The sequence below is a fragment of the Colobus angolensis genome, unplaced genomic scaffold (genome assembly GCF_000951035.1).
Source record: "Colobus angolensis palliatus isolate OR3802 unplaced genomic scaffold, Cang.pa_1.0 Scaffold213, whole genome shotgun sequence".
NCBI lineage: Eukaryota > Metazoa > Chordata > Mammalia > Primates > Cercopithecidae > Colobus > Colobus angolensis.
In genome coordinates, this window is record NW_012115300.1 from 671188 (window position 1) to 697273 (window position 26086).

General features: G+C 37.6%; 1 protein-coding gene across 4 annotated transcripts in view; it reads left to right on the forward strand.

Moving 5' to 3' along the window:
- Positions 1 to 26086, forward strand: part of FILIP1 (filamin A interacting protein 1) — a 200223-nt gene that overhangs the window by 56907 nt on the left and 117230 nt on the right. For 3 of the 4 annotated variants that reach the window (XM_011942940.1, XM_011942938.1, XM_011942937.1), the window contains one exon: positions 18605 to 18886. In XM_011942940.1, the coding sequence (XP_011798330.1) occupies positions 18611 to 18886 (276 nt within the window). In that variant the 5' untranslated portion in view covers positions 18605 to 18610. Of the gene's footprint in view, positions 1 to 18423; positions 18887 to 26086 lie in introns of those variants that run through there. The other variant, XM_011942939.1, reaches the window with a different exon arrangement.

Sequence of the window (26086 nt, forward strand, 5' to 3'; positions counted from 1 at the left end):
GAGGATGTGGAGAAATAGGAACACTTTTACACTGTTGGTGGGACTGTAAACTAGTTCAACCATTGTGGAAGACAGTGTAGCAATTCCTCAATGTTCTACAACTAGAAATACCATTTGATACCATTTGACCCAGCCATCCCATTACTGGGTATATACCCAAAGGATTATAAATCATGCTGCTATAAAGACACATGCGCATGTATGTTTATTGTGGCACTATTCACTACAGCAAAGACCTGGAACCAACCCAGATGTCCATCAGTGATAGAATGGATTAAGGAAATGTGGCACATATACACCATGGAATACTATGCAGCCATAAAAAAGGATGAGCTCATGTCCTTTGTAGGGACATGGATGCAGCTGGAAACCATCATTCTGAGCAAACTATCGCAAGGACAGACAATCAAACAGCGCATGTTCTCACTCATATGTGGGAATTGAACAATGAGAACACTTGGACACAGGAAGGGGTCACCCACTGGGGGCTGCCTTGGGTAGGGGGAGGGGAGAGAGGGGAGGGATAGAATTAGGAGATATACCTAATGTAAATGACGAGTTAACAGGTGCAGCACACCAACACGGCACATGTATACATATGTAACAAACCTGCATGTTGTGCACATGTACCCTAGAACTTAAAGCATAATAAATAAATAAATAAAAATAATAATAAATAAAAATCTTAAAAAAAAATCACTCTCTTTGAACCACTGTGGATGAAACCTATATGACCTTGCATAGTTACATTTTTGCAGAATTGACTTTGTGAAAGAAATATCAATTTATTTGTTGAATAAACTAAAACAAACATTGACTTGGAAATAACTCATTCACCCAATCAGCTAGCACAGGCGAAAATCTTCCTAATTTCTCCAGCTCTCTCTGTGATTTATCTTTTCAATGGGAACAATTTTGTTACACTGTGAGGTCCATGCTGACACAAATCATCTACAATTCCTTCCTTTACCAAGGGCCTGGCCCTTTGAAATCACTCAGTAACAATGAAAAATAAAGTAGATCCTGAAAATAATTTGAAAACAATAAAGTAGATCCTGAAAATAATTTCATAGGTAACATTTACATTAAGTCTGTCTTCAAACTTAGTTTTGAATGTAAATTCTAAAGTGACAAAGAAAGATTTACTCTAAAATTACCTTTTTAATGATACATTCATATGTAGGGTATGGTATTTATAAATATGCAAGTGACAACTATTTAATAAAAACAGTGGGACTATTTTGGTAAGACTGAAACAGTGTATCAAATACAGGGTATCACTAGTTTACAATCTAAGTGAAATCTATGGAGAAATAGAAAACCTCTAAGTCTTTGGTCCTGGCTAGGATTTTTGTTCAAGCAGAATCCTGCTATTTATAATCCTTAGAAGAGAAACTTTTTTTTACACAATTCATGCATGTCAATATCTTTTGCATAGGGTACTATAAGAGATTTTTTAAAACACATTCCTCTTATCTTCTGAGGTTTTGATTTGTTTTCTTTCATATTTCTTCTTATCCTCCCACTAGTCTTTGTGCATATTCCCTTGGAGCAGAAGTGTAGAAAGGACAGGGGGGTGTTTAGGTCTGTTACCTCAGTTGGCCCAGGAGTCCAATACTGCAGGCTCCTTCTCTGCTTAGGACAGCTGGCTGTGCCTGGTATGGGGGAAGTCCTTTGTTCATTAGCTATGCTACACCCTCACTCTGGTTTGTCAGCTGTCTGGCAAATCTTTGTCCTTGGCCACAAGTGTCATTAGATGACAGCATATGAACGACTCAAGGCAAACACACCAGCACTCCTAGAAAAGCAGTTCTCAATTTGTGTTCTGTGGATGGTGAGTCATACTAGTATACTAAGAATAGGGGTGAACAGAAAACAAGGGGAAGAAGGGTAAAGGACACCCTCCCTGGTTCAAATTTGGAAAATACTAACTCTGGGCATTTTTGTTGGCTTGAATGGCAGCTGATGAAAATAAAGTGTCAACAAAATAAGAAGATAGTATTAAATTACTGGGAAAGTATTTTTTCTCATGCCTACATGAGAAACAGACTTTACTATTTATGTACATCTTAAATTTTAGACATTAAAAATTATAGGAATGTAGCCAAAATTAAAAATAACCTGTGTTTTGTACTTTCTTGATGTGTAACTATAGAACATTTCCTTGACCTTCCTCTGCCCTCATGCTCAGTATTTAGTTACCATGGCTACCGCCAAGGCTCACTTTTTCTTTTTTCTAATGTGAATGGGTAACAGTGCCATATGAAGGACAAACTGAAGGCTGAACATGCAAATTCAGAGTGTAGTCTTGCTATAACATGCAACTTTCCTGAGTTAATCTGTTGTGTTTTGCAATATACATACTTATTATTTTGCTACACTTGTCCTCCATTTTGAACTTTTCCTCCTAGGTTCACATCAAACCACAAGGCAGCAATGTGTTTTTGTGCTTTTCCCTTGGCCTGCAGAGAGCTTACTTCCCTGCTTAAGGACCAACAGGCTTACCATCAGCTGGGAAATGCTCAATCCTCAAAGCCTGCACCTCTGTCCTAATCCACAGCCATTTGTCTTTGCATGTTTCTAATTTCTTATGATCTTAGCAGTTATTCAGGATTAGGTCTAGTTAATCCTCAGATATGAGACCACTACTAATGCATGTCCCAAGCTTTCTTTTATTTTTTAAATTTGTTTAAATGTCTGTTTTGTAGACCAGTTTTCGCAAGAGAAGTCATTGGGGTGAGAGCGGTTATTATATATATATATTTATGATGTCTATTATACTATGTACATATAATATTTGTTATAATTATTTCATTTTGTTATTTTTTTCTATTTTTGGATATGATTTATAATACACCTAAAACATAAGGAGAGTAGCATAACACTTATAATTTATAAATACATATACATGTTTTGGGATAAGTGATTAACTTTTTTATTTATCAACTATCAAACAAATTTGAAAACCACTGTGTTAGTCTTTTCTCACACTGCTATAAAGAAGTACCTGAGACTGGGTAATTTATAAACAAAAGAGGCTTAACTGATTCACAGTTCTGCATGTCTGGGGAGGCCTCAGGAAGCTTACAATCATGGCAGAAGAGGAAGCAGGCATGTCTTACATGGCAGCAGGAGAGAGAAGTGAAGGGGGAAGAGCCCCTTATAAAACCATCAGATCTCGTGAGAACTCACTCATTAACATGAGAACAGCATGGGGGAAAATGCCCACATGATCCAATCACCTCCCATCAGGTCCCTCTCTCAACACTTGGGGATTACAATTTAAGATGAGATTTGGGTGGGGGCACAAAGCCAAACCATATCAACCACTCTCTTAGACTGTGATATTCTTGAGGAAAGCAGCATGTTTTATTTTTGTGTGTGTGTCTTTGCATCTGGCATGGTGCTGGTGTGCTTGTTATGCAGTATCGTGGGACACAAAAAAAGTTTGTGAAATGAAATATAACCCATAGTTTTCATGCTGAGAAAGCCTGGGGGTTAATAGTAAAAGATTAGTATCATGTTTCCTTGATTTCATTTCTACCTGAACTATTGTAGAACCTTCTCTTCACTTTCTGCCAGGTTAATTTAAGAAGTGGTCCCCAGGGCATGTTCCTTAGGCCTTCCAAACACTGTTCTGCTCTTGAGCTGCCTTTGAAGATTTGTTGATGCCTCTGCTACCTCTGCTGGTTCCAACAGTGACCATTCAGGAGTGCCCCAAATCCACTTCCTGTCTCCTACATAGCCAGTTCTTACAGAGCCTTTCCTGGTGTGCTTCTGTTTCTATTTACACCTGCTAGGGGCCTCAGCTTTGGCTGCATGCCTGTGGAGGCATCCTGAGGAACACATTCCCTGCTATGCACAACATTCCTTCTCCCCTTGGAAAGTAACACTGACCTTGGATCAAACTTGTAGTTGGAGCACAGCTTCTTCTTGTTGGACAATTCCTCTCCAGAAGGTTTCTTTGACCACCCTACACACAGGGTTGGCCTCTTGCTTCCACTCATCCGCCTTGCATTTCTGTTTGCCATCTAGATTTGTCTGGACTGGACCCAAACTCAATTGGTTTTGGAGGATAGATGGATAATACACAGTGATGCTGGCAGAGTAGTTGTATATTAAACCTCTAAGAACTAAAAATTCTCCCTTCCTCTTTTTTTCTAAACTGAAACATGAAACTCTTGGTGTAGCTTTTGTTTTTCCCCTTAGGTACACAGAAGAATTTCTCTGCAATAACAAAAAAACATAGTACAAACATAGTCATAAATACATGGCAATTGACTCTTAGTCTCAGCACTCAAGAGGTAATAGTGAGTAACAAGGATTGTGATAAACTAACTAGTAAATGCTCCATGTAAATGGGTAAGCTACTACCCAACTCCAGCTAAATGTAACTATGCAGGACTAAAGCTCAAGTGGTGCCAAATACTCTAACTTTTTCAACAAAATCTAAATAGATTATTTGTGAAATCTGATACAAAAATGTCTCACTAAACCCACACACACTGAAACCATATCTGCAAAGAAGGTTTGGTCAGTTGGGCATCATTTTGTAATCCGCAAGTCTAAACTCTCAAGCAGGGACCCTGCTGGAAAATGAATGATAATATGGCATATAATCCTTTCATGGAAATAATTACAGTTAATATTATTTTTATCCAACCAAGGCAAGTATTTCTAGTTTAACTGTGGGAAGGCAGAGTTGCTGGTTGAAATAGGTAGATATTCAGGGGCTGGGGCTTCTTTGCAATTTTCTGGACATAACTTAGTCCTACTTTGTCCTAGAGCATTGTTTCTCCATGTGTGTTCCTGGAACTAACAGCATCAGCATCACCTGGAAACTTGTGAGAAATGCAAGTTCTCAGGCCCCACCCCAGTCTCACAAATTCAGAAACTTTGGAGGTGGTGACCAATAATCTGCTAGCAAGCTCTCCAGGGGATTCTGAGGTGCACTGAAGCTTGAGCACCACTGCCCTAGGCTTTTAGAGGGAGCTTTTCCACTTGCAGTATGCTCCTGGGGCCCTGCAGGCTGGTATAGTCTTGGTACTCCTGCTCCTCCACCCTCAACACCAGGTTTTAGGAGCAAAGATATGCCTGATATGTGAACCGTGGGTTCAGCTTGGCTTTCCAAGAAAGGAATATTGGACTGAGGGGGCTGGCACTTAGCAAAGAAAGGGGGATTTGGGAATTAAGTATGTTGAAAGGGAAGAGGAGGAAAAAGATATGTCTGTAGTATTCTTCTTCCCCTCCCTCTGCCAGGGCTTATTTCACAAAGAAGAATAAGCTAGCGATATGATTTAAAGAAAGACCTTCCTCACTCTTCCTTCAACCCACCCTCTTTAAAAATGGCTACTTCTATTTTAATTTCAATCAAAGATCCTCTAGTGTTAACAAACAAAGACACTGAGGGATATACAGTTACAATAGTCATGGTGCTATGTGATTTAAATTTAACCAACTTGATTTCTCAGCACCATTCTGTGATTCTGGAAGAGTGAGTGTTCAAAAGGATATGAGGGGTCATATTTGGGCTTGGGGCACATTTCAAGGAAGTGAGGGATAGAGAGACCTCTTCAAAAGCAGAATATCATTGGGATTTCATTTTAAAATTTTAGGAAAAGCATAGAAGAGGAGCACAGATGGGAAAATAAGAAATGTGTCTAAAGGAAGGAGGTGAGGAGGGGCAGAGAGAGAGAGACAATGGATAGCTTTGGGGCAGAGTACTCCTGGACCATTCCCTCTTACTGAGAGGTCCTCACCAACCTCCTCTGAGAGGAGCTGTAGAGTCATTTCATTGTTGGAGAGACTGAAACTCTGGCCACCTCCAGGCCCCATGTAAGTCTTACTTCTTTCTTTTCTTTTTCAAAGTCAGAGAAAGAAGAATAGTGATGAGACTTAAAGGAAAATTTCTTTGCATGCATAGCCTGAAAGTCCTGTAGTACTTTATAGTTTATAAAACTGTAACCAGTATCGTATTTCAAAGTTAAGATACATGTAAAACTCAGGGGCACAAGTCTAATAATTGATTTTTTTATGACTGAATTCATCTTTGCTCTTTACTTACCTGTCCTGTACTCCTTCCTTGCAATCCTTGCCAGTGGTAGAGAACTTAACCTATATATTTTCTGGCAAAATTTTATCTGGTGATTATTTTGTTGTTGTTACATTCAATATGTGTAAGTCAATCCTAGACCAAATCAAAATTCCATTACCGTCTTTCCTTTGCCTTCTCCCAAGCTCTCCTCCTCTATATCTTGGGGTATCACACAAACACTGAGCATCAGTGTTAGGGAGTAGGAGGGAAGTTTACTAGCATGGTAGTCTGGTGGAAGTAGTGGGAGAAGCACATTCAGTATCTAGTTTAGACTGCTTTCCCTGCTGCCATCAGGTCTGGTTACATAATTTGGGGGGTCCCATGCAAAATAAAAATGTGGGGCTGCTTGTTCAAAAATAAGAATTTCAAGATAGCTACAGCAGAGCATTAAACTGAGTGCAAGGCCCTGTGTAACTGTAATGGGTCACATGCCTGTGAAGCCCATCCTGCCTGTATTATCTGCTGTCATCTCTCAGCTTGGCCTCTGTTGAAGTAATGCCCATGGTTCTTTCTTGTAAAATGCCCCTATCTCTACTGCTGTCTTGGAATCCCACCATAATTCACACAAAGGCTGCAGAGTCCTTCAAGCGTAGCTGTGCCTTCCATTTCAGCCCCAGTTTGGGTGATCTGCTTGAAGCTGTCTGCCGTGGTGGCTCTCCTGTTAGTGTATCAGCTGCCTCTCCAAGCTACCTTCCACCTTTGTTGAGCACATGGCCACTTCTGCATCTCCTCTATATACTTACTGGGCATTCATCACTATCACCTCCTTTCTACAGTCACATATAGCTAGAACTGTATTTCCTGTCTGCATATCCCATGGCATGGCTAACATCAGCGGAATCCTACTCTCAAATTTTAGCCATGAAACAGAATATCAGGTTCTTCCACTTTAGATTCCTCAAACTTTGTGGGAGAACCCTTTTATCTTCATGTCCTCCTTCAGTTTATCTGGAAGAGAAGAAGTGGCACTTTTTTTTTTTTCTTAACTAGAGGACAGAATGAGGAGTGGCAGAAACCATTTCTATTTCTCCCAGATTAAATACACTCATCATTTTTGTCACATAGTCTCAATCAGGGTTGGCAAACTAAGAGCTAAGAGTCACCTCCGGCCACACCCATTTATGTATGTATTGTTTGTTTCTGCTTTTGTGCTACAGTAATACAGTTGAGTAGATGCAACAGAGACCATATGGCCTGCAAAGCCTGAAATATTTAATGTTTGCCTCTTAAAGAAAACATTTGCCAACCCCTGTGCTAGATGCTCACAGTTGAAAGTAAAGTAGTTTTGTCCCTGGTGCTACCTATATGAGGATATTGAGAGGCATTTGATGACTCCAGTAGTTAATCTACCATTGGTTAATGCTTCTTACCTTAATATTTCTAGTAAATATTTTCACATACATACAGAGAGTAGAACAGGCATTATGATTTCACATACATACACTGTGGGTAGTACATCTAATGCTTTATTGGCATCATTTTACAAATGAGGACATTGTGGGTTGGAGAGTTAAGTAATTTGTCCAGCATTACAGAATAAGTGTATAGGGTTAGGGATGCAGCTCCTTTGATTCCTTGGGGTTAATGGCAAACATCTCTAGGAGGATTCAGCATGTTAAGGAAACAAATGCTAAGGATGTTGATGTATGAGGTGATGAGACACCTTAAGGTCCAGTGTGGAGTTGGGTGTGTGCTGAGGTAGGGTGGCTGGAGGGTAGAGAAAATAGTAGTCTAAGGGCCATTATGTGTTTGAAAAAATTATTCCAAAAGGCGATGACTCATTTTCTTATATACTTCCTGCCCACACTGAGTCTGAAACTTCTGCATTGTGGCATGACATTTTAGATAAAATAAATTTCTAGTGCACCTTAATTAGTTCATCACAAAGCTCTTCAAGTTTGTGGCTCTTGCCAGCCTTTGCATTCACATAGCAACTAAGTTTGTGCTGATTGCTTGACAGTATTCAGAGTCTCCTAACACAGTATCAGAGTGATAAACATCTTTAAACATCAAATAAACATCTTTGACAATCATGTATTTTCAGTTGCATTCACAGGATGTGTTTTAATAGGAATAATTTTTGTATTTCTCCTTTCTTGGTTTATGTAGTAGCTATGCCTGTTTTCAATTTAGGCTCTATATGCTTTGATCTAATCTAAGACAAGGGATCTCAGGGCCAATTAGAAGAGACAGAAGTCAGGAGGACTTCAAAAAAGACACAACTTGACTTCATACATTACAACTGATTTTAAGTTATTCTTTTATGTTATGAAATGCTCTAGGGATCTGAAAGTAAAGGCATTTAAAGGATACCTGAATACAGTTGAAGTGTGTGTAGGCGATTAGAACACATGAAGTCATCAGCAGCCCACAGATGGGGTGATCTGTGCCGTATCTCATTTTTTTTCTTTGTCAGCATAAAGCAATGATATCATCCAAATCACAGCATGTCTTTCACCCCGTGGAGGTTAGCTTGTTTTATGAACATTGACCATCAATTGGGATTTGCCTCACATTTCTGGAAAATGCAATAAAGTTGAGAATATTTGCTATATAAAGACAAACATTTTTCCATCAGGAAATTTTGTATGGTTGGCTTAATAGAATAAGTAATCCACAGACTAGATTTTTTTAAAATTCAGTTACTTTCAAAAAACAGTTCTACTCATCTAGTTGTCATAAAATTGTTCTGTTTCTGGAGTCTTAATGACTTTCCCAATCTAAGAAGTTAAAAGTCAAGACTGTGAGGGCAAAGTTACCCTTCAGCTCCTTTGAAAACCTCAAGTATTGAGGAGTAGAAAGACAGCGTGAGGAAGAAGTGAGGGAAGAGAATGTGGTCTTAGTAGAAAGAGTTATTGCACAAATAAGAGAAAAATTTTATTGGAATAGTGGGATTCTTTATCATTTATTATTGTTTGAGACTTCTTGGGGGATGCTATGCCCTGTGACTAAACTTATTTCAGCCCATAACAAGGTGGCTATACATGCATTTGCATTGCAGTAGTCTTGATGTGATGGCAAAAGCTTCCATTCAGACTTCTTGCACATGGAGAATCCAAACAGACCTGTGTTCTAGCTCAGGCTTTCCCAGGTGCTGGCCATATTGTTTGGGCAAATAGCTACAACTATCTAAGCCTTATTTTCCTTATAAGAAGTATGATTATAGTACTTGCTTTACCAGGCTGTTATCAGTGTGTCAGGAAATGATTAGTGCAAAAGTAACTGTGGTTTCAGACCATGAATTTTAAATCATTAAAACTAAACCAAACACATCTTTACTAATCAAAATAGGAATGGTTACAATCAATACATTTTTGCCAATGAGAAATAAGTTTGTTTAATCCTGTAACATAAAAATCCACACTTCAGGATTCGATGAACTCTTGGAAAGCATTTTCTGGATCCTGCTGGTTGTGGAAGTGTTTTCCCTGCAAAAAGTTGTCAAGATGCTTGAAGGAGTAGTAGTAGGTTGGCAAGAGGTCAGGTGAATATAGTGGATGAGGCAAAACTTCGTAGCCCGATTTGATCAACTTTTGAAGAGTTGGTTGTGCAATGTGTGGTCCGGCGTTGTTGTGAATAACTGGGCCCTTTCTCTTGACCAAGGCCAGCTGCAGGCATTACAGTTTTTGGTGCATCTCATCGATTTGCTGAGCTTATTTCTCAGATGTAATGGTATCTCTGGGATTCGGAAAGCTGTAGTGGTTCAGACAGTCAGCAGACCACCAAACAGTGACCGTGACCTTTTTTTCGTGCAAGTTTGGCTTTGGGAAGTGCTTTGGAGCTTCTTTTCAGTTCAACCACTGAGCTGGCCATCACCGGTTGTCATATAAAATCCACTTTTCCTTGTGCATCACAATCAGGTCGAGAAATGGTTCATTGTTATTGGGCAGAATAAGAGAAGACAGCACTTCAAAATGACAATTTTTTTTATTTTCCCTCAGCTCAGGAGGCACCCACTTATCAAGCTTTTTCACCTTTCCAATTTGCTTCAAATGCTGAACGAGGTAGAATGGTAGAGGTTGAGTTCTTCAGCAACTTCTCGTGTAGTTGTAAAGGAATCAGCTTTGATAATTGCTCTCAATTGGTCATTGTCAACTGATAGCCAGCCACTGTGCTCCTCTTCCTCAAGGCTCTCATCTCCTTTGCAAACTTATTGAACTACCACTGCACTGTATGTTTGTTAGCAGTTCCTGGAACAAATGTGTTGTTGATGTTGCCAGTTGTCTCCATTGCTTTACTACCCATTTTGAACTTGAACCAGAAAATCCCTCGAATTTGCTTTTTCCAATGTCATTTCCATAGTCTAAAATAAATATAAAATAAATAACAAGTAATAATTGATTACCAAAAGAGCAAGAAATGTACATTAAAATGATGTATAACATAAACACATTTATTTAAGAATGTATTCCATTATCAAATGGCAAATTTCAACAATGCAAAATCCGCAGTTACTTTTGCACCGATGTCTGTCCGGTGGTTAAGCCACAGCTCAGTGCATCATAAGCTCTTCAGTTAATGTCAGCTATTGTTATTGCAAACAAAGGTAATATTTAAGAATAATTCAGCAGATATAGACTGCTGAGATAATGTCTAAGGTACTTGTCTTTCTGGCTACCAATAGGCCTGTTTTGTTAGTGGCAGGAAAATGGCTGATTCTTATTCAATTCTGAGCCTGATGAAATACAGGAAGAAATTCTAGTCCTGGCTAACTAGGAATCTGGTAATTTTCCAGACATTTAGAAACTTTAATTAAACTAAATGGTGACATTCCCTTTTCTTCAGAGGCCAGATGGTACTACTAAAACGTCTGAAAAAAATTATAGTAATCAAGTAGAAAAAGTAAAGGTAAAATTTACCAGAAAACAACTTTCATAATTACTTAAATATGAGGGTCTTACTCTTTTTGTTTAATCAATGATTATATATCACATGCTATGTCTAGTGGTGATGGTGACATCAGAATTATAATAATAAAGGATTATAAATATAAAAATATTTTAACATGTACTTGAGGTTCAAGCATGAATCACTAATGTTGAAAATTCCAGAAAAAATTATGTCATTATGTCACCACCACTGTATATAACAGTATATTACTAGATAGTTAAATGCTTTTCTCTTTTACATAATTGGAAGTAGCCTTTTTCCATGGATTGAAGTAAAAAAGAAAAAAGTTAAAAACCCTGTTATAGACACTGGAAGTGAGTATAAATAAGTGAAATGTAATACCCACTCTGCAAGATCACAGATCCTGAAGTTATGGGATGTGTTTAGGAAATACTCATGAGACATGAGTCCTGGTTCCAACCATTCCATTGATCAGCTGTGTAGCCTCAATTTCCTCAGTTGTAGGAGTAGAGGGTCTAGCATGCTAGTTATTTTAGGAAGATAAAGTAGAAACACTACTCTTATGCAAAGTTGTTTGCGTTCTAGATGAGTCAACAAGACTAACACCAGGAGCCTTTCAAGAACCACACTAGACAGTATTATTAAGCCCTAAATGGGTGGTACAAACTAGATATGCTACGGGAGCTTAGCAGAGGAAGAAGTCAGTATGAGCTGAAGCAGGGAAGAGAGATGTTGTGGAGGGACAGTGAGGAGGAGTAGCAAGGAAGGGTACTGATGTTTCACGCTCAGTGACAAGGATATAGTACCAGAAGTTCCAGCCTCAGGTTGGAGGGATCTGGTTGAATGTTGCAGTAACCACCCAGGACTCAAATCTCATGAGTATTTCCTAAACATATACTATGACTTAAGGATCTGGGACCTGTGTCCTGGTTACCCTGTTGCCCTGTGGAGCCGATACATCCCTAGCTTGAGAGTAATTGGGAAAATTCGAACAATTTGCATCTCTTTTACTTTCTACTGTGCCAGCATTTAGGTGCCCAAGTACGTACCCACTTATCTATCCACTTTCCATTCTCCAAAATTGTGTTGACATCTCTCATCCTCATCTGCTGTCATTTACACTCCTATTTTCTCTGTCATCTTTTGTTTCTTTGTTTTTATTTTAGTGTGTTTCAGGAGAGAGTGGAAATAAATGCAAGTTTTAATTCACCATGTTTATCCCAAAGTGCACATGTTACTATCATAAACATTTTATTATTTTAGTGTTAGAAATCTCTCCAAATATTGCTAATTGCTTTTGGCACCTGTTAACAACAAGTGTATCTAAATATTTCTTTCTCTCTAATTATATTTTATCCAGTTATTTTAATTGGAAGCAATGAGTTCTATAAAACTATATACTAATATGTAAAATGTTATAAATTCAAACCATCAAATGATATCTATCAATTGGTATTTAAATGATTTGAAGAAGTCTTATTAAATGTCCTTAAAGAGATTATGTTTGGGGCAATAACAACAATATAAGCAAGTGTGAAAAGCACCAAGTAATATAAAGAACAAGCAAGTGTACAAAATTAACCAGGAAGGAGAAATGGCACATGTTGGAATAGTCAGAGGAGGCCTGAAGAGTACAAGGGAAGAATAGGCCATTTTAGGAAAGAAATTCATGAGTGAAGATATAAAAATAAAATATGCCAGACATAATTTCTAATCAGTGACTAAACAAACATGAAAGATGTATGGGAGGCATTGAAAGATAAGACTGGAAATACAATTTTTTGGGAAGTGGAGGATCTTGAATACTAGGTCATGGCTAGTGGAATGGAAAGTAAAGGACAGCAACAGGACACATTATGATAGAAGAGTCCATCAATTTGGGGGTTTTAATTAAAATGTTGGTAAGAAAGGTTACCATATATTACCATTCAAAGTTTAAAACTCAAATTGTACATTCTTTTAGACTCCATGCTAATTTTAAAAGATTTCTTATTTCATGGCAGTTCCCTGATCTATTCTCTTGTTATATTTTGTCTTTTTTTTTTTTTCTGGAAATTTTTCTGGGCCTGCTGGTATTGTTCTTGAAGGATATTAAACGGAATGTCGTAAAGTATTTCACCATAGTTTTAAGCTGGAGTAGAATAATATTTTTCTATTTGCCACAGTTATAATATTTTCCTTGGCCTTTTGATGGCAACATCACTGCAGTGACTGCAAGAGAATCCCTTTCTCTGAACTCTAACATTTTGTGAAATTACTTACAGGAATTTTCAATTTGTCTGCATAGATCTACCCTAACAGAATAAAAAATACTTTAAGTAAAAACCTTAGTTATTTTTTAGGATTTAATAAATGTAGGTAATGAGAAGTAAAACAAATATTTAACATGGCTTGTTGCATAAATAGGATGAAGAGAAGAAAGGCAAATTTAGAGGCAAACTTGGGAACATTTCTGAGCAATATACACTATAGAATATGTGATAACCTCATGAGAAATATTTGAACATTTCATGAGTTGGGATATTTATATGCAGATTTAACCAATAAGATAATGCACACAGGAAGTAATCTGGCATTGATAGGAAATAAATTAGTTGATTTAATTGGTCTTTTGCATCTGAAAATTCACTGATGACATAAAACTAGACCAGATGTTTTCTTTTTGAGTTTTGGGTGCTTTGGGTATTGTCTTTTATGTGTAAGAGAAAGAGTCAGGACAGTTCTGTGGTAATGTTCTGGAAGCTCCACTTGTAGCAGGCCTTTTGCCAGGCTGCCTTGTAAAATCTCGGTTTTTCTGTAATTATGTACTTTCCTTTTTTACTATGATAATTTTTCCTCATAATTCTATGAAGTAATTTTAAAATAGAAATTAAATATATAAAATTATTATGGCATCTCATTCTATGCACTAGGTGGGTTCTTGAAAATATACATAGATAAAATAAAATTGGGAACAGATAGGGGTTGGATACCTGAGAAGCATAGCAAAGATGCCAAAACCGAATTTATACAGAAAAGAAGTTTTTGTTGGTGGTAGGGTGGGGAGTATTTTGACCAATGTTGAATCATAACAGGAAAATATAAATCTGGAAAGGAGCAAGAGCAAAGGTGAGAGTGCTAGGGAGAAAATTCAAGGTCAAGATTTGTAAGAGCTAAGGAAGTCTGGGAACTAGAATTTTCATAGACTTTTTTTTCCTTTTTTTTCTTTTCCTGTTCAAATGCTCTAGAAATACTTGGTAGTTCAGCATAAATGACTAAAAGGCTTTACATTTTCTGATTCCTGTGATATTTTTCATCTGACAGTATGCTCTGGCATTGCCCAATTAGTGGGAGGCTGCAGGGGGCGGGGAGGCGCAGATGAAAGGGAGAGAGGACTGTAGATAAAAGAGGGAGGTTCAGAATAACCAGAATAACATTTGATCTTTCTTTTCTTCATACTGCAGTTAGCAAATTCCATGTAAATTGTTGTTGACTACTATGAAAGGAAAAGTAAGTATATTTTATGAACTATGTTAAGATAATTTGCTTACAAAGAGAAGCATCTGTGCCCCAGTTGACACGGATTTTTTAAAAAGGGTTATAAAACGTGATATGAATCTTCAGTTTATTTATATATTTTTCTTGGGGAGAACTTTTTTTTAAAGGATATACACTGAGATGATTCGAAGGCCTTCTTGGCTTCTTTCAGAAAATGTTATCTACACGTCTTAAACTTGCAGCCATGCAGTTAACTATTAAGAAGCCTAAGGAGTTCTGGATGCGTTTTCTGTTACCTGCCTGCTACCCTTGTAAGCACAATAGGCAGGATTTGGCCAACACTGATGAAGTGTTTACTGTTGTTCAGCTCCAGGGCTTTTAACACAATAAGTCTGTAATTGTTCCTGTTCAGACTTTACATCCTGTTTTCATAACTGTACCCTTAATAATTGACCAGATTGCTTCTCAGGAAGACTTTTTAATGGTTCATCATCTTAGAAGTTCTGCAGAAGGTTAATTATTTCAGAAAACATAGTATTGCTTAGTAACCTAATTTAAATTGCTATGTGAGTGTTGTAAGAGTGTCTATGGAGGAAGACATATACGTGGATTTCTCAAATTTTGTTATGTGAAGTGAGAAAACTTCTTAGCGTTTGTAGCTTTTTCTCTTTTTTTGAGATGGAGTCTTGCTCTGTCGCCCAGGCTGGAGTTCAGTGGCGCGATCTCTGCTCACTACAACCTCTGCCTCCCAGGTTCAAGTGATTCTCCTGCCTCAGTCTCCCTAGTAGCTGAGATTACAGGTGCACTCCACCATGCCCAGCTAATTTTTGTATTTTTAGTAGAGATGGGGTTTTGCTATGTTGGCCAGGCTGGTCTCGATCTCCTGACCTCAGGTAATCCACCCGCCTCAGCTTCCCAAAGTTCTGGGATTACACACACACCACGCGCCTGGCCTCTAACTTTTTCTTGATCCCCTGATTTATCAGGGATCGCCCCCCCTTCCAATTAGCATATGTTTAAGAACTTAGAGGAAAGCTGTAAGGAAAGCTGTATAGTGGTGTAGTATTTCATGTCCAACCTGAGTTCAAATTCTAGTTTTTCTATCCACTAGGAGTAACTGTGTGATCCAGGAGAAGATATTTAATTTATTTAAACCTCAGCAGCTTCATCTACAAACCTGAGAGAAATAGCACCTACTTCACAGGGTTGATGTAAATATTAAACAAGGTGCTGAATGAAAAATGCTTCCTATACTGTGTAACACTTAAGAAGCAGTAAGTGAGAGCTATTAAAAATATGAAGAATATAAATGTCACTAAATGAGACACATGCAAGTCCATTATTGCTTGGATGTTTTCTCCCTCCAAAATAGAATAAAGCATTTTTAAAGTGTACATTATTTATAACAGACTTAGTTATTCTATTGAGAACTTATGTTTATCTTCCTCATAGATGCTAATTCCTTGCTAAAACATTCTGGATTCATTTGTTATTGCTGAGTACTTTTGTATTCCTAACATAGAACAGGTGCTGATTGCTGACTTTATTGTGAAGATAGATAGAAGACCTCGTTTATCTAACCGAGAAAGGACTAAAAATTTTTATGTTCATGCCAAAGGAAAAGTAATTAACGTTAAATTTCAATATCACAAAAGAAAAATATTTGTTAAGACAAAATTAACATCATGGGCCTACCACATGAGATTTTCCATCAGCCACAGTGAATTAATGTAGAAGGGAATAGGAAACTTAAGCTTTTTAAATGAATAATGATATAAAATAATTACATAATTCTAAAATGGGTGGATTTTTTTGTGTAAAAGTCGTTAATATAATACTATAATAAATTTTATTTTAAAACATTAATTTCAGACTGAAATTTTTAGAAAGAACTAAATATAAAATTGATACTAATAGACTATTTTCTGTATGTTTGCAGATATAATTGTGATTGAGTAAATGCATGTAACATAATACAATCAGATTTAAATACTGTGTAAGATTAAGCACTTCCTGTGCTTTGGGAACTATTGTCTGGGATTTCTATTAACTCATGATTTAATGATTTAAATTAAAGTTGTCAAATCAATATTTGGTATGCCATCTCAAAGAGCTTTAAGGTCTTATAGAGAAAATTATTTCAGGTAAAAGGAATTCACATGTGGTCTGAAGTCGTACAGAATCACAATTCAGTTTGGGAAGTCCATGTGTCTTAGTTGTGAGCCGTAACAGGTCATGAGTGAAATTTGAAACTCTTTATTCATCACATCTTTTTTTTTTTTGGATTGGGGCTTTAGTCAGCCCATTCTGCCCACAAATAAGCTGTGATAAAATACAGTAGGTTTGTTCCAAAGTGTTCTGGCTTCCATTACAAAGAAACTTCTATTCTTTGTTGACTAGGGAAACCCAGAAGATACTCTAAAATTGGGAACTAATCATTGAGTGAACCAGAAAACAGGGTGCTAGTGTCAAGAAACATTCCTTTCGTTTATGTTGTTAAAAGCTGGGGTGCTGTAGAAAGTTCACACATACATAAAAGGGTCCATTTGCTTACAAGTTCAATTTTTTAAAAAAGAGCATTAATGTAATTTCAAGATTCATTGGAAGAATTGGATATTCACTATCTGAAAGGAAACATCACCCTGTGTTAATTATTGTGTTACAAACCTAATGTTTTTTTAAAATCTTTCCTTAGTTTCTTAAGTATGGTTGGGTCCATAAAGGAAATTTACTTTCAGATAACAAAGTCCCTATATTTTATCTGGAATGAATGATGAAAATCTTTTTGCTTAGCTATTCATGGTAAGGGCTATTTATACTGCGAGTTTTTAAATAAGCCCATGAGCTAATCTACTATATTTAAGGGTTTAGGCAAAATTTGAAATACACCCCCCAGGATATTAGAGCTCTCTTCACAGCACTTTGAGACCTAGCCTGTGAGTTCAGTGTGTTTGTTTGTAACATACCTGTTGGTAGAATCCTTTTGCTCAGAGACTGACAGAGAAACTATAAAGCATTCCTCATAGAATGACTTGAATGTGCTTCTCATAGGACAAGTTAATATCTTAGCTGCTGCTTTGTCTTTTTTCCTTGTTTTACCTCAAAATATTGTTTTACATTTTGATTTTGAAATTGATTCATTTTCTCCCAATTCTTTGTGCTCTTATTACTATAAATGACATTAAAAGACCTGATTTTAAAATAGAGGCTATGGGAAAATAGAATTGCATATCACTGAAAATGATACCACCCTCCTCTTCCCTTTCCTTTTCCCTTAACCTCTGTCCATTTTTTTTTTTTTTTTGAGACCGAGTCTCGCTCTGTGGCCCAGGCTGGAGTGCAGTGGCCGGATCTCAGCTCACTGCAAGCTCTGCCTCCCGGGTTTACACCATTCTCCTGCCTCAGCCTCCTGAGTAGCTGGGACTACAGGCGCCCACCACCTCGTCCGGCTAGTTTTTTGTATTTTTTAGTAGAGACGGGGTTTCACCGTGTTAGCCAGGATGGTCTCGATCTCCTGACCTCGTGATCCGCCCGTCTCGGCCTCCCAAAGTGCTGGGATTACAGGCTTGAGCCACCGTGCCCGGCCGCATCCTCTGTCCATTTTAAGCCCTCACCCTATGCGGACTTTTTTTTTTTTCCCCTGTGACATCCAACTGGTTCCTGACAGGGTTTCAGGTCTGAATTTTCTGATAAATAAATAAACTTTTTATTTTATCTTAGAACTGTTTTTATTTTTATTTTATTTTAGAACAGTTTTTTTATTGATTTTTATTTTATTTTAGAACAGTTTTAGATTCATAACATTATTACAAAGCTAATACACATATGTCCTACACCCAGTTTCCTCTATAGTTAACATTCTCCATTAGGATAGTATAGTACATTCGTTACAATTAATGAACCAATATTGATATATTATTATGGGGGTTATGTAACAGCAATATGACTTAGCACTATTGATATTGACCTTGATCATTTGGCTTGAGGGGTTTTTCAGGTTAAAATCTTACTTTTATTTTTTCTGAAGACCATCAAAGGGGTTTCCTGAAAATTTTAATGACATATTAATTTGATTTTTCATTATTGGTGATGTGGTAAAGCTGCTATAAGTCTCTAAGTATTTCGGCAAAAATAATTTTGATGGTGGTAAAGAACATCTTATCTTTTTTTTATGTGTTGTAGGTGGGAATGAGATCTCGAAACCAAGGTGGTGAAAGTTCATCTGATGGGCATGTCTCCTGTCCCAAGCCCTCCATCATCGGCAATGCTGGTGAAAAAAGTCTCTCAGAAGATGCCAAAAAGAAGAAGAAATCAAATAGGAAGGAGGATGATGTCATGGCCTCAGGAACTGTCAAACGACACCTAAAAACATCTGGAGAAAGTGAACGAAAGACTAAGAAATCCCTGGAGTTATCCAAAGAAGACCTCATCCAACTACTCAGTATAATGGAAGGAGAGTTGCAGGTAGAGTCAAACTTTCCCAACTATTGTGTCTTTGGTTTCTAAGCTATAAAACAAGAGAATGTAAATCTGTTCTTCTCTCTGAATAATGAACTTTATGGGGAAAGGAAATATGTTTCCCTTATTTCTAAATCCCTAGTGCCTGGCACAAGTTTGCACTCAATAAATATTTGTTGAATGAATGCTAAATGAAAAAGTGCTGATTCTAACTTCAAACGTCTCTAGAAGCAGAAAATTTCTTCATTATATGATTTTGGTAATGATTTCATACAGATCCTTTTGGTCAGTAGGTAATCAATTAGGTTATCTAATTTAGACATTGACTGTGACTGAAAAATGTAGAAATGCAGTGATTATTAAAATGGAGAGTTCGAGTCAATTGTTACTTTTGCTTTTTTCTAGGAGGTAGAGTGAAAGAGAGGAGGAGAGTTAGAGGCAAATAAGGCTTTGTTTAAACCAGCCTTATTGCCCAGTCTTTTCTCTCTCTTTTTTTAACTTTCAGTCTCAATATTCTACAACATCATAGGAATTGAGATGCACAGAAATAAGCAGAGCATTGCATTCATTATGAAGAACCTAATAGTTTCCTAAACATTTTCAAATCTACCATCTCGTATGATCACAATAAAAATGTGGGTATCATCTGTATTTTATAAGTGAAGAATCAGAGTCCCAGAAGGATTGAAGGTTTGTCTAGATCTTATCTCAAGCTTCCTGATTCTTCCTCCTGTGCTCTTTCCTCTGCCCACTCCCACCAATCTTATTTAGTTGCCATGAGCCAGGTCCCTCCCTCCCATTAAGTCTATGTTTCTAGGGACCCAGGAGGCAGGCAGGCAGTCAGGATTCTTCTGAGTTTCTGAGCCCTGAACAATTATATTTCTGGAAGCAGAGGAACAATGTTTTTTTTTTGGAGAAGATGACTTAAAGAGTGGAGCTACTGTTTTCATTTTTGTTTTTATTAGTTTCTTAGCTTGCACGAGCCTTTGAAGGAATACTATTAGGTTGGTGCAAAACTAATTACTTTAACAATTGCATAAAATAAAATCCTTGTTGGCTTATGGGTGCTGTTAGCTTTAGAGAGGTAATTGGCAGCCTACTTTAAACTAGGGTGGGTCACTCTGTTCCTGTTATCATCTGTGTGTTCATACAGATAAGGAAATCCCTGGGGTAAAGAAAAACAAACAACATACAAAACTCAAGTTTAAACAAACATGATTGTGCTTACCATTTACAGACTGAGAAAAATCACATTGGCATTTCACAGCAAAAGATAAAATTTTCTAGAGCAGCCACTGTTACTAAAAATAGCTTCACCACTCCCAGAAATGTGGTTAATGTTTTTGTCTATTAACACTGGTTGTGTACAGAGGCAGAATTACTTCATCTTTTAAGCTACCCCCAGCCAAAAGCTATTGACCTGAGTGAAAGGTATAATTTTTGCCTTAGAAACCTTCACAAAACAACATCATTAGTTCACTTTTCTCCATCCACAAAGGCTTTTGTGAAGCCAGTGGCTCTTGCAGACTCTAATTTCTGCATAATGCTATTATATCATGGTGAACTCTGGAAAGTGTTTAAGATTCATGTGGTTTTTATGTTCATAGTGGTGCTAGATGAGGTTTCAGATCCTAGCTATACAAAATATAAACTCACACCTCTGAAATATTAAAGAAATTAGTCAGACGGCTCCAAAGAAATGCATTTTGCTTTCCATTAATCTTTATAAATACAATATACCTACATTACATGATAGATAAATTCTTGAGCAGCTATCAGTAAGTAAAAAGTGCAAGATATCATTTATGTGGGAAACAGTGAAGAGAAGGATAAATGAAGGACCTGCTATTTTAAGGAATTCCCTGGTGAATTCATTTGCAAAGCAGATAATCTATTCCATATATATATGCACACACACATATACAAGTCCATATATATAAACATATGTCCTTGTAAATGCAGATTTAACTATGATAGATTTGTTTAAAATGAGAGTGTTCCTATATTTAGAGCTATAGATATATATTTTTGTAGTAGTAGACACTTGTGTTCTAGTAGCATTGTCATGTGGGGGTGTTGTAGCTAAGAGTGGGAGGGAGTTAACATTAGCAAATGTGAGTGCACTGGTAAAAATGTAGAAGTTATCAGCCATCATACTGAATGGGCAAAAGCTGGAAGCATTCCCTTTGAAAACCGGCACAAGACAGGGATGCCCTCTCTCACCAGTCCTATTCAACATAGTATTAAAAGTTCTGGCCAGGGCAATCAGGCAAGAGAAAGAAATAAAGGTATTCAAATAGGAAGAGAGGAAGTCAAATTATCTCTGTTTGGAGATAACAAGATCATATATTTAGAAAACCCCATCATCTCAGCCCAAAAACTCCTTAAACTGATAAGCAACTTCAGCAGTCTCAGGATACAAAATCAATGTGCAAAAATCACAAGCATTTCAATACACCAATAATAGAGTGTCAAATCACAAGCAAACTCCCATTCACAATTGCTACAAAGATAATAAAATACCTAGGAATACATCTTACAAGAAATGTGAAGGACCTCTTCAAGGAGAACTACAAACCGCTGCTCAAGGAATTAAGAGAGGACACAAACAAATGGAAAAACATTCCATGCTCATGGATAGGAAGAATCAATATCATGAAAATGGCCATACTGCCCAAGATAATTTATAGATTCAATGCTGTTCCCATCAAACTACCACTGACTTTCTTCACAGAATTAGAAAAAAAGTACTTTAAATTCCATATGGAACCAAAAAAGAGCCCATATAGCCAAGACAATCCTAAGCAAAAAGAACAAAGCTGGAGACATCACGCTACCTGACTTCAAACTATACTACAAGCCTACAGGAACCAAAACATCATGGTACTGGTACCAAAAAAGACATATAGACAATGGAACAGAACAGATGACTCAGAAATAGCACCACACATCTACAACTATCTGATCTTTGACAAACCTGACAAAAACAAGCAATGGGGAAAGGATTCTCTATTTAATAAATGGTGTTGGGAAAATGGGCTAACTATATGCAGAAAACTGAAACTGGACCCCTTCCTTACACCTTTTACAAATATTAACTCAAGATAGATTAAAGATTTAAACATAAGACCTAAAACCATAAAAACCCTAGAAGAAAACCTAGGCAATACCATTCAGGACATAGGCATGGGCAAAGACTTCATGACTAAAACACCAAAAGCAATGGCAACAAAAGCCAAAACTGACAAATGGGATCTAATTAAGCTAAAGAGCTTCTTCACAGCAAAAGAAACTATCATCAGCATGAACAGGCAACCTATAGAATGGGAAAAAATTTTTGCAATCTATCCATCTGACAAAGGGTTATTATCCAGAATCTACAAGGAACAAGTTTACAAGAAAAAAGCCAACAACCCCATCAAAAAGTGGGCAAAAGATATGAACAGACACTTTTCAAAAGAAGACATTTATGTGGCCAACAGACATATGATAAATAGCTCATCATCACTGGTCATTTGACAAATGCAAATCAAAACCGCAATGAGATACCATCTCACACCAGTTAGAATGGCAATCATTAAAATATCAGGAAGCAAAAGATGCTGGAGAGGATGTGGAGAAATAGGAACACTCTTACACTGTTGGTGGGAGTGTAAATTAGTTCAACCATTGTGGAAAACAATATGGTGATTCCTCAAGGATCTAGAGTCAGAAGTACCATTTGACCCAGCAATCCCATTACTGGGTATATACCCAAATGATTATAAATAATTCTACTATAAAGACACATGCACACATATGTTTATTGCAGCACTATTCACAATAGCAAAAAAATGGAACCAACAAAAATAGCAAACTTAGAACCAACCCAAATGCCATCAATGCTAGACTGGATAAAGAAAATGTGGCACATATACACCATGGAATACTAATGCAGCCATATAAAAGAATGAGTTCACATCCTTTGCAGGGACATGGATGAAGCTGGAAACCATCATTCTCAGCAAACTAACACAGGAACAGAAAACCAGACACCACATGTTCTCACTCATAAGTGAGAGTTGAACAACGAAAACATATGGGCACAGTGAGGGGAACATCGCACACCCGGGCCTGTCAGAGGTTGGGGCGCAAGGGGAGGGATAGCATTAGGAGAAATACCTAATGTAGATGATGGGTTGATGACTGCAGGAAGCCACCATGGCACTTATATACCTATGTAACAAACTTGCATGTTATGCACATATATCCCAGAACTTAAAGTATAATAATAAAAAAAATTCTCAAAAAAGAATGTGGAAGGTATGTGCAAGGTTTGCCAGACTAGAGATAAGAAAAAAAAAAAAAAATCTTTCTGAATGGCTGGTGCTGGGAGGAGAAGCAGAACTATGCCTTATGAAATAAGTTATTCTCAGCTTAGACCTATGGGTCATCTGGCTTGATATGTATGGAGCATTTAGTGAGTAGTCTCCCAGATCTCCAAAGACCACCTATTGCTCTCTCTTTATGGGGTGACTATATATGAGTCAGATGCCCTTACTCTGGAGGTGGTATTCTGAGGTTATGATTGCCTGATGGGTACTTCCTGCCTGCTACACAGACAAAATCAACTCACTGATACTGTGGTACTGCAGTAGAAAATGGTTTAACACAAGGCTGGCCAAGTGGAAAGACTGGAGTTATTACTCAGTCAGTCTCCCTGAGAACTCAGGGGCTAAGGTCTTATGGATAATTTGGTGGGCAAGGGGATAGGGAATAGGCGCTGCTGATTGGTTGGGGATGGAATTGTAGGGGTGTGGAAAACCGGTCTTGTGAGCTGAGTCCACTTCTGGGTGGAGGCCACAGGACTGGTTGAGTCAGGAGTCATGGGTCCAAGTGGGGTCAGTCAGTTGCCAGAATGCAAAAATCTGAAAAATATCTCAAAACACCAATCTTAAGTTCTACAATAGTGGTGTTATCTACAGGAGCAATTGGAGAAGTCACAAATCTTGTGATCTCTGGCCACATGACTCCTGAGCAGTAAGGCATTATAGAAACTATGCCTACATTCTAGCAGAATTCAGGCCCCTCCTATAATCCTAATTTCATGGTTTTGCAATAGTTATAGGTCCCTGAGCAAGGAAGGGGTTAGTTTTTAGGAGGGATTATTATCATCCTTGCTTCCAAGTTAAACTATAAACTAAATTCTTCCCATGGTTAGCTTGGCCTATATCCAGGAATGAGTGAGGTCACCCTGCTTGTGAGGCTAGAAGCAAGATAGAGTCAGCCATGCAAGAGTCCTCTCACTGTCATAATCTTTGCAAAGGAGGTTTCAAGCTTCCATAAAATATTAGAACTCTAAGATGCCTTTAAGGTATCTTATCTACCTCACCTCCTTTATATTACAATTGTGAAGCTCACATGCTAGTTTTGTGACTTGCCCAAGGTTGCACAGCAATGTAGAGTTCTAGATCTAAATTTCCTATCCTTCTATTGAATGTCCTTCCCATTATATCACTTACATTCTATGGAGGTTCAAGGGAAGTTGGGCTCCAGGACCTTCCATTTATTCTTGGCCTCCAGAGTTTCTTTAAAGTAGACTCACATTGTAAACTCAGAGGCTGAAGCTATTTTGTGAAAGGATGAAACTTTTCAGGTAAGAGAAATGTAAGGTTTTTTTTTTTTACACCAGGGAGACAAAAATGGGATCTGAGCCTCAAAGTTTGGTACAACCTAGATGATGAGTAAAATGGCAGCAGGCAGGGGTGCCACAGGGCTATGTGAGCTGGCCACTGCATAACTCTGGGGGAGCTTCATATTCACTGCTCTAAGGATGGTGTCTTCTGGAGTTGTGTAACAGTGCAGGCTTTGGGGGATCACATCTCCAGGTAGAAAGAAATAGGATGACACACAAAGAAAACAGCTTATATTTTGGAGAGATAGGACTAAGATCAAGTCTGCCCATAGGAGGTATACCTTAAAAGTGACTTGAGAAATGGAGGAGTTGGAGGTTCCTTCAGGCTTGTCATGCCAGTTTTCTCCTTTACAGACTGCTTTTTGATCTCTCTCATTCTCTCCAACTCTATATCCAACATTTTGGACATTGTAGACAATTCTGTGTGTTTTCTGGTACACCAGTGCCCTGCCACTTTTAGTACCTGTTAAGTGATCTACAGAAAATTGTTGAGCCAATAGTATAAACAGCATGACCTTTATTGTAGGCCTTGGCTCTTTGCAAAATGTGCACATTTGCTGTTTTGTTTGCCAATCTAGGTATCCCATGAACTCCTGAAGTGCACCTTTAATGGATATATATTAGAAATGGAGTTACATCTACTGGAGATTTTGCATTTTAGGGAGTCTTGTCTAGAACCGGTAATGTGACCCTTGTCTTGAAGAGGGACATTTTTCAGACTTTTCAAGCCACACCTCTGCAGATGCAGGCCTGTCATCTCAGCACAATGACTGGCCTGCATTGCCTGCATGAAGTAGCTGGGATGGTTTCCATTATTATACTTCTGTCAGTGACTGCTTCCAATACCAATTACTTTCTAATAAATTGGAACATTCTTATTCTCTGGGTGAAAAACCAGTTACATATTTCCCAGTTTAAACTGAAAGTAATAAAATAGTACCCCTGGCCCGTCATTTGGGCACCATGATTAATTTCCCCTTGTATTAGTCCCAAAATAGCACTTTAAAAAAGTGAGTAAGCTTGGCTGTACTAAAAATAAGAAAAGTTTGACAGAAATGGTACTCATATCAAAAAGCCATTACATAGAAGATCTGACAAAAGGATATTTGTGTAGAATGATTCAAGAAAAAGGGACAAATTAATTCTTTTTTCTTTATGAAAAAATAGCCATTTTATATAATAAATTCCCTTGATATTTTTACTTGGGTACATTTTAGAGAAAAAGACCTAAATTTGCTTTCATCATTTTTCCTTTTGTTGTTATAGTTAGCTCCCTTCTGCCTGTGTATAAGGAGGCGCAGAATAAACTAGATTACGCAGCTGGATACTGCACCACCATTCCATTCGGCATTGCTATTTTCCAGGCTAAGTCAGAGACAAAGTCATTGACACATTGAGAAATCTCTCTTCATTCTGAGTGAGTGGCAGAAGAGGTGTTGAATACTTCAAAAATAATTTATAAAGTAGATAATTTGTCTGTGGGTTTTTTTTTTTTTTTTTGAGGCGGAGTCTCGCTCTGTCGACCGGACTGG